We start from the raw sequence: 10000 nt of genomic DNA on the forward strand, positions 1-10000 counted from the left end.
GTTTGGGAAAAAATATGCCCAGGATGCATACTAGCTCTATGAAGGTACGTAGTTTTTCTAATATATTTTCTAGAGTTTGTATGTTTTGGTTTAAAAGCTGCCATGTAATTACTTGTTGTAAAGCAGTGCTTAATGGCTTGTGTTCCAGATTTTCCACAGGAGCGTTGCCCTGTGGTGCTTGCACCACTACTGTACCCTTTAAAACGGGACATTCTGATGGAGAGAATCCTGCCAGATTCTGGAGGGATTGCAAAGACCATGATGGATAGCTCGTTGGCAGACTTCATGCAAGAAGTGGGCTATGGCTTTTGTGCAAGGTAAGCATTTATTAATTCTTTGGTATTGTTTCATGGGACTAACTTCAAAGACCGTGGTTTGGTACTGCTTATTTCAGTATATTGAAGTTGCAGGTACTGGGTTCCTGTTTGTTTTTTTTTAGATATCTGCTTAGTTTGCTTCTTGTCTGCTAAGTGTACTGTATGTAGTAGTCTGTGGTTGTCCATTAATCTAATGCTAATGTGGCAGATTAGTCATGAGTGTACCTTTCTCATTTAGGTGATTGTGCTGAATTTCTCAACTTCCTGTAGCTGTGTAGTTAGACTGAATGTTTGCTTTTAATTTGTTATTGTCGTTCTTTAAGCTTACGTAATGAAAGTAATGATATGTTGTCCTATCTTGCCTTCATTCTTGCTGGTTGGGTTTGGAACCGAGCATCAGTTCTGACTCTGCCTATTACTAGAGCTCGAAAGCTTTCAATGACACGAGGCTATACCCTATCCCATGATGCCTAGGGAAGATTACCCAGATCTCGTTTGCTGCTCAACTACATTGGGTGCTTTTCTGTAGGCTTAGGCTAAGTGAACTTCTTTTGGATATTAGTTTATTTCAGAATATTTTGTGTGTATGCGTACATAGATATATATATATATATATATATATGTATATATATATATATGTGTGCGCTCTATTTTACTAATGGGTTGCCACCTTTTCAAATGGCCAAAGTGGGACATTTTTGGGGCAAACATCAGATTTTACGGACCCGACATACCCACGGTGAGTACAAAGGATAGAACTTAACTTTTTTGCCTAAATAAAAGCTTATTCTTGTAGCATTTTAGTTGCTTATTCTGTTTCTTATAACATTTAGGTATTTTAGATACAGAATAACGATTTTATGCAACTATTACATAAAATATAGGAATTAATTTTGTCCTAACATCTCAGGACATTTGCCATTTTTTAAATTTTTTGTCAGGACACAACTGCCCAAAGAGGGTTCTGTCCCTCGCAAAGTGGGACAGGTGGTAACTCTGCCATGTTTTAGTTTTCACAGTAATGAATCCCTAAGTTTTTCTTGCTTGTGGCTGGCTGTTTTCACTAGGCCTTCTTCTTCCTGTCCCGTCTTTTCAACCCTAAAACTTAATGTTCTTGTTTAAGTTAGAGGATTTGTCGTCTTTTCTCTACTGTCTAAGTTAGAGGACAACTTTTTGCTTTACCTTTTTTCCAAGAGGTTTCGTTGTTTGAGTTAGAGATGTCTCCTCTGGCTAGAGGGCATCATCATTTGAGACCTCTCCTCTAGCCCCTTTTTTCACCCTGCTTGAGTGCTTTAAAAAAAAAAAAAAAAAAAAAAAAAAAAGTTGAGCAGAAGCTAGATAATTACCTTTTTATTTGGTGTGGTGTTTGATAGCTTCATTGTTTGCTAGCATTATCATCTCTATCTTTTACATAGTTCCTTGACAATATTGTTGTGTTGGTCGTTACTATGTCCAAGGAAGGCAGAGAAGTGAAGCAGTCCGGCTTCAAAAAATGCAACTCCTGGTGCTCAGGAAATTTCCTTAACGGATGCACACCCTAGTTGTGTCTACTGTTTAGATGGTGATCTTTGTGTTTCACTGTTGCAGTCATTAAGTTTGGGTAATCCTGTTGGCAGGTTGCCCTCAGTCGGCCTGAATTCCAAAGTCTTGGGTCCTGCGTCGGCTGCTGTCGCCCCTTCCCTGTCATCAGGGGTATAAAGAAGCAGCAGACGCCATTTTCTAAAGTCTTTCTTGCTGTGCGGTGCCCAAAGCAGAAGCAGTTCGCAAGTGCCGGTCGGCCGACTCCTGAGATTTTCTTAGTTTTAGACCCAAAGTCTTCAAAAAAGCTAAGTACCCCATTGGGGGAAACTTTTTTTTCTTGCTCCAGACCGATGTCAGAAAAAGTTAATTGTATTTCTTGTGGAAAGCAAATGCCTCAAAGATTTTCATTCTTACTGTATTCCTTGCTTAGGCCCTGATCACAACGTTTCTGGTTGTCGGTTTTGTGCTAGATTTAACCAACTCACTGTTAAGCGTCGGTATGATTTTGCTTTAAACTATTTTGGACACCGATTTAATTATCCAGAAATATCTGATAGCCATCAGACTATTGGAGTTCACAAAAAATCCAAAGAAAAGGAGAGAGATAAACAACAGAGGTGCAAAACTGACTAAGCTTCTCCTAAGCCAGTCGCCGGTTCTCAGTGAGGCGCTTTCGCAGCACCTGACGCCTGCCACTTTAGAGTCACAAGCCGCTACCGACTCCCACGTGGAGTCTGCTATGCCACTGGAAACTCGAGGTATTGGAACCTCGGACACTATTCCCTCAGACGGGTCTGGAGCCGCTGAGCAGGCACTGGCTTCTGAGGGTGTATTCAGACCTAAACATCTTTGCATTAAACTAACTTCAGCTTCAAAGGCAAGGACTAAAGCACCTTCTAAAGCAAAGAAACAAACTCAAGAGCCACGTGGACAGGCCTCTATGCCCAAAAAACAGATGCTCAGAATGGCCGAAGACTTGATTACCAGGGGTTCCCATCCCCCTCCAGATAAGAGGCCTAGGCAAGAGACTATGAATCTTCACATCAGGTTTCTATTTCTTCTGATTCCTCTTCTGATCAGGAATACCCCCCCCCCCCCATGAGTATTCTGATGCTGAAGAATCTATACCTTCAGCTTCTTCTCCAGAGGACTATTCTTTTGGGGAAACCTTGCATACCATGAGGGGAGCATTTCCACTGGGAGAGCCAAGATTTTTCAGAATCCAAAAAGAGGCTCAGGGATTTCCTTTTACTACCTCAGCACAGGCCTCTAGCCATTCCACCTGTGTTAGACATTGTAGATGTGTTTTCAGAGTCTAGTCTGACCCCCCAACTCCTTATCTCCAGCTCCTGTTAAGCCTGACAGATATTACAGGGTTCCCGACTCGCATAAATTCCTTTTTAAAAACCCTGCTGCAGACCCAGAAATTATTTCACAGGGTCCCAAATGAGTTGAGGCTTCCGCTGCAAAAAAACCCTACCCCCTCAGGCAGATTCTAGGGCACTGGATTGATGGGGGGAAAAAGATTTACACATCTGCTACCTTGGCTATAAGGGCCTTAAACTGTCAGTTTCATATGCTCAAATATCAGCAACATGGCATTGCTTAAACAGAAAATGTTAAACTCTGAATGTGCAGAAAACAAGGAAATTCAGGATTTATTGCATGCAGCTGAACAAGTTGGAAAGCATACTTTGCAATGTGGTTGTGATTCTTTGGAGGCCGCCTGCAGGGCCGCAGTTTCTGGTTTTGTAATTGGAAGGCATGCTTTGTTAAAGGAACAAAATCTGCCTGATCATGTCAAAGTTAAATTATTAGATGCACATTTACAGCATGATACTTTGTTTGGTGTTGAGGCAGAAGAGGTGTTAAAGAAAATGGAGGACAAAGCTAAATCTACTCAAATTGTCAGGTACAGCTACCTACGTTTAGTAGACACTGGCCTACAAAGGATTGGTCCTTTCTTGTGTCAAAGCCCTCAAAGGGGCGCCCTAGAGGCAGATCCCAGGCACAAGGTTCATACAGGCCAAAGCAATGGGGTGCTTCTACCTCCAAAGTTGGAGAAGACAAATCACAGCCATATTAGGAAACAGTCCCAATGACTTCCCCCTGCCGGCACCAAGCACTTATGTCCTGGCAGCACCCTTAGGGGGAAAATTAGTACTTTTTTCACAAAATTGGTACATTATAACCCAGGACAAGTGGGTTCTAAGTAGTGTCACAAGGCTACAAGTTCCATTTCCATACCCTGCCAAAGGCAAAAGGCTGGCCAGATCTCCCAAAAAATCAGTGGGCAGAGGCGCAAGAACAAGTCTCATCCCTTATGGACATGGGGGCCATTCAACAGGTACCAGAGCAAGAGCAGGGACAAGGATTTTACTCAAGACTGTTCTTGGTACCCAGAAAGGACAAGGCCTGGAGACCAATACTGGACCCATCTATTTTGAACACATTCTTGGATATACCAAAATTCAAAATGTTGACTTTGCAGCAGCTTCTGCCCATGCTGGGCAAGAATGCTTGGCTTGTGACTTTAGACCTAAAAGAGGCATACCTGCATGTCCCAATCAGACAATCATGCAGAAGATACCTCAGATTCAAGGCTGGCTCAATGCATTACCAATTCTCTGCACTGCCCTTTGGCTTATCTACTGCGCCCAGGGTCTTTACAGAGTGCCTGGTACCAGTAATTGCATTCTGCAGACAGAGGAATACAAATATATCCTTACTTGGACGACTGTATAATTCAAGCAGAGAACAAGGACATTCTTCTACAGCATCTGGCGTTTGTCAAAAGGCTTCTAACATGCCTAGGGTACAGAGTCAACGAAAATAAGTCAAAACTAGTACCCTCTCAAGAGATAATATTCCTGAGTGCAAGCTTAAATACAATTGCCCAGATGGCTTATCTCACACCAAACGAAGGCAACTGACTACCTATTTCAAAATGTTGGCAACAAAGGCCCAGTTATCTGCAAGACAGATTCTGCAGGCTTTGGGCTTCATGGCATCCTGCATCCTACTAATTCCATATGCAAGACTGCATATGAGGAAACTTCAATGGTACCTAAAAAGTGGCTGGACTCAAAATTGCCACAGCCTGGAAACTATGATTACTCTCATTCCCTGCCTGCAACAGGAGTTTTGATGGTGAGCGAAGGCTTGTCACCAGAACAAGGGACAATCATTCACATTACCCAGCCAGGCAGACACTAACAACGGATGCTTCAGATTATGCCTGGGGTGTCCACATGGCAGGAAGATGCATTCAGGGCACATGGTCCTCAAACCAAATGCATCTACATATCAAAAGGAGATGCTAGCTGTTTAAAATGCCCTGACGGCCTTCAAGGACCTACTTCATCCGGGACTGCTACTGATAGACAACACCACGGTCATGTGGTATATAAACAAGCAAGGGACATGCATTCTTTACCCCCTTTGCAGATTAACCATGACTTTGTGGCACGCAGCATTGACTTGCCAAGTACATCTGCAGGCACAATTCCTGCCAGGAAAGGAAAACACTCTGGCAGTGACTAAGCAGAAACCTCATGGATCCCCACGAGTGGCAGCTGGATCCACAAGTCTTCAGCATAAGAAAATGGGGATGCCTGGACATAGATCTATTTGCCTCCCCTCACAACTACCAACTAAAAAGATTCTGCTCAAGGACTTATCACAGACAAGCATTGAAAGTGGACACCCTATCTTTCAGCAGTATATGCCTTTCTTCCACTGCCTCTCCTCCCCAAAGTACTTCTAAAGGTCAGGCAGGAGAAGCCAAAGATGATACTGATTGCCCCTGACTGGCCATGCCAGTACTGGTATCCAATCTTAAGGTGCCTGTCTCAATGCCCAGCTTGGACCTTGCCTCAAATACCTCATCTACTGTCCCAGCAAAACAATCAGATCCTGCACAGCCAACTCAGTACTTTAAACCTGGCAGCATGGCGGATAATGTAGTCATACAAAACACACCTCTCAGCAAAGCTGTGATGGATGTCATTTTGGAAGCTAGAAGGCCTAGTACTAGACAATCTTATGCTGGAAAATGGAAGAGATTCCGTGCTTGGAACCAGGCACAAGGAACTGATACAGCTGTTCCAAATATTCTTTAGCTTTTGCAATACATAACTGAGATGCTGGACAAAGGCCCATCTTTTTTCATCAATTAAAATTCATGCCTCTGCCATTTTGGCTCATTACAATACAGAGCCACCAATCTTTTCTCATCCTTTATTTAAAGCAGTACGTCAGAGGAGCCAAAAACTTAAGGCCTCCGAGGAGATCACCAATGCCTGCATGGGACCTCAACTATGTCTTGGAAAAACTCACCCTGCCTCCTTTTGAGCCAGCTGCTACTGCTGACAAAGTTTTTATCTTGAAAAACAGCTTTGCTCCTAGCAATAATTTCTGCAAGACTGGTCTCAGAGCTACAGGCGCTCATGGCTGTGGAATTTTTCATCATGTTTTATCCAGACAGGGTCCGAGGACAAACCCAACATTTTTGCCTAAGGTGGTATCCAGTGTGGCTCTTAACCAAGCTATTCATTTGCCAACTTTTTATCCAAATCCACAGAACAAGGGGGAGAGAATTCTGCATTCTTTGGATGTACACAGACAACTTAAATTCTACTTGGACAGAACCAAAGATGTCCTTCAAGGATGCATCTGCAGTCCTAACATATGGGTTGTCCTGCCTCAGGCAGCCCTTCGGTCGGCCGGATTCCAAAGTCTGGGTCTGGCCTCGGCTGATGTCGCACTTCACCCGACGTCATAGCTGCTGTGAATTGGGTATAAAGGCATCAGCCGACGCCATTTTCCTCAGTCTTTCTTGCCGCGCGGTGCCCGAAGCAGAAGCTGTTCGCAAGTGCCGGTCGGTCAGATCCAGAGATTTCTATTACCAAAGACTTCTAAAAAGCTAAGTACCCCGTTGGGGACTCTTTCTTGCCTCAGCCGATGTCAGAAAAAGTAAATAATTGTTTAACTTGTGGGAAACAAATACCTCATAAGGATTTCCTCTCTTACTGCCTTCCTTGCTTAGGCCCAGACCACGACGTATCAGCTTGTCTAGCCTGTGCTTCCTTCAACCGACGGACACTTAGACATCGGTCGGAGTTTGCAGAGGAGTTTTTTGGTCCCGCTTTTGCTTACAAAATGCCGTCGGAGACTCCAACTTCACAATTAGCTAAAAAGCGTAAGGAAAAGGACCGACACTTGCGGTCCGCGGTTTCGGCTGAAACCACGGTTAAGCCAACCGCGAGTGTCTCTGTTTCGGCTGAAACAGAGTCCTCTGTTCTTCCTTCGGCCGAAAGCATACCTCCGACAGCCGAGGCCTCACACAGCATGGCTGAATCTGCTACTGAAATTTTTCCTGCTGTAGCAGGCACCCAGGATTTATCAGATACTGTTCCTTTAGACACATCTACTCCTGCACGTAGAGCTGCTAGGCCCCCTGCATCTGTCTATCAAGGCTTTTTCTAGGGCTAAAGCAGCTAAATCTTCTAAGGCCTTGCCTGCTAAAACCCCCTCACACAGGCCTACCTCTAGTTCCCAAATGCTCAGCCTGGCTGAGGATCTCATTTCTTTGATCAGGGGATCCCAACCTCACCCAGACAGGGCCTCTCAACCCCCTCCAGAGAAGAGGCCTAGAGCAGAGCCCCCGGATCCAGTTTCTACAGACTATTCCTCGGATGATTCAGAAAACTCAAATCCTCCAGAAGGCCCTTATTCTCCATATGAGGATTCTGATGCAGAAGACTCCATTCCTTCTGCCTCTACTCCTGAGGAATTTTCTTTTGGGGAAACCTTACATGCTATGAGAGAGCAATGTTAATGGCAGGGCCAGGATTTTTCAGATTCAAGGAAAAGGCTAAGGACCTTTTTACATTTACCACAGCATAGGCCTTTAGCCATTCCTCCAGTACTAACAGTTGTGGATGATGCATTTAATGATGCCTGTACTGCCCCTGACTCTCTTCCCCTGGCCCCTGCTAAGCCCGACAGATATTACAGGGTCCCGGACACACACACTCACTTGTATAAGGCTCCTATTGCAGACCCAGAAACCATTTCACAGGGCCCCAAAGCTGTAGCAGCTGCCTCTGCCGAAAACCCCCTCCCCTCTGAAAGAGAATCTAGAGCATTAGAGAGATGGGGTAAAAAAGTTTATACTTCTGCTACTCTTTCGGCTAGTGCCTTAAACTGTCAATTCCACATGATTCAGTATCAGGAATTTTTGTTAGACCAGCTAAATAAAAAACTGTCCTCTCCTGAACCTATAGACCATAAGTCCCTTCAGGATTTGGTACATAACATTCAGCAGGTCAGTAATCCTTCCTTAAAATGCGGCTATGATGCACTGGAGGCTTCCTTTAGATCAGCTATGACTGGAACACTGATCAGAAGGCATGCATGGTTAAAAGAGCAATCCTTACGAGACCATGTAAAGTCAAAGCTCCTAGATGTTCCCATGGAGAAACAAAGTTTGTTTGGCTCCCCTGCACAGCAAGTGCTAAAGAAGGTGGAAGAAAAAGCAAAATCTGTCCAAACAGTCAAGAATTTCTTACAGGTCCAGCCTCCGAGGTTTAGTAGAAATTGGCCTTCGAAGAATTGGTCCTTTCCAGACACCTCCAGAGCACAGAGAGGCAGAAATAGGCACCCAAGAGGCAGAGGTCAATCCAGAGGTGCCTACAGGGGACGTCAGTGGCAGCCTAACAACCAGAGAAGTACTGCCACAGATCCAGCTACTACCACTTCCACAGGACAGACACAATGACTTGACTCTCGCCTACCAGGGAACAACTGGAAGCACCCTTAGGCGGAAAGCTAGCCTTATTTTCCGTAAACTGGCATTACATTACAGGAGACAAATGGATTTTACAGACAATAGACAAATGCTACATGTTTCACTTCCACGCTACCAAAAAGAGGAATGCCAAACCTACCACCAAACCAAAAAACAAACGCTCTAGGACAAATCAACCACTTACTAAGGATGAGAGCTATAGAAAAGGTACCGCCTATGGAACAAGGACAAGGATTTTACTCCAGACTTTTCCTGGTACCAAGGAAAGAAAACCAATGGAGGCCTATTCTCGACCTGTCCTCTGAACACATATCTCATTGTTCCAAAATTCAAAATGCTGACCCTACAGCAACTGCTTCCCATGCTGGGCAAGGAGTCTTGGCTGGTGACTCTAGATCTCAAGGAGGCATACCTGCACATCCCTATACGACCAGATTGCAGAAGATACCTCAGATTTCTTGCAGGATCAGAGCATTATCAATTCTCAGCATTGCCCTTTGGCTTATCTACTGCGCCCAGAGTATTCACGAAATGCCTGGCATCAGTAATTGCTCATTGCAGGCTTCAGGGAATCCAGATTTATCCATACCTGGACGACTGCCTAATACAAGCGGACAACAAGACCAAATTAACAAAAGATTTGGAAAAGGTTATACAACTACTGCAAGCCCTGGGATACACTATCAACATGAAAAAGTCAAGGCTGATACCATCCCGAAGGATAACATTCTTGGGTGCAGAACTAGACACTTCAAATCAGATGGCATTTCTCACAGCAGAAAAGCAAAAACAACTACCACTCTATTTCATGGCATTAACAACACAGAACCAGCTTACAGCAAGGAAAGTCCTGCAAGCCCTGGGTTACATGGCATCCTGCATAATATTGATTCCACATGCCAGGCTGCATATGAGGAAGTTGCAGTGGTACCTAAGGAATATATGGTCTCAACACAAGCACAGTCTAGAAGCCCAGATTCCAATAATTCCATGCCTGAAGCAAGAATTCCTGTGGTGGGCTCAGGCCTGTCAGTTGAACAGTGGACTGCCTTTCCACAAACCTCGCCCAAGCCAGACTATCACCACGGACGCCTCAGACCTAGGCTGGGGGGCACACATGGTGGACAAGTGTATACAAGGCCTATGGACACAAGACCAGCTGAACCTACACATAAATCAAAAAGAGATGCTGGCAGTGAAACAGGCAATTCAGACATTCAGACCGTTTCTTCAACAGGGTCATTTGCTGATAAGGACGGACAACACCACAGTCATGTGGTATATCAACAAACAAGGAGGCACACACTCATATCCTCTATGGCGGATGGCAATGGACCTGTGGAATGTGGCC

At 44.5% G+C, this 10000-nt stretch overlaps 1 protein-coding gene across 1 annotated transcript in view; it reads left to right on the top strand.

Moving 5' to 3' along the window:
- CNOT1 (CCR4-NOT transcription complex subunit 1) overlaps positions 1 to 10000 on the top strand; it is a 4219019-nt gene that overhangs the window by 619305 nt on the left and 3589714 nt on the right. The window contains exon 7 of the mRNA XM_044079520.1: positions 149 to 317. Coding sequence (XP_043935455.1) covers positions 149 to 317 — 169 coding nt within the window. The remainder of the gene's footprint in view (positions 1 to 148; positions 318 to 10000) is intronic.

This window comes from Protopterus annectens, chromosome 8.part0 (genome assembly GCF_019279795.1).
Source record: "Protopterus annectens isolate FY-2018-M chromosome 8.part0, PAN1.0, whole genome shotgun sequence".
NCBI classification, from domain to species: Eukaryota; Metazoa; Chordata; order Ceratodontiformes; family Protopteridae; genus Protopterus; species Protopterus annectens.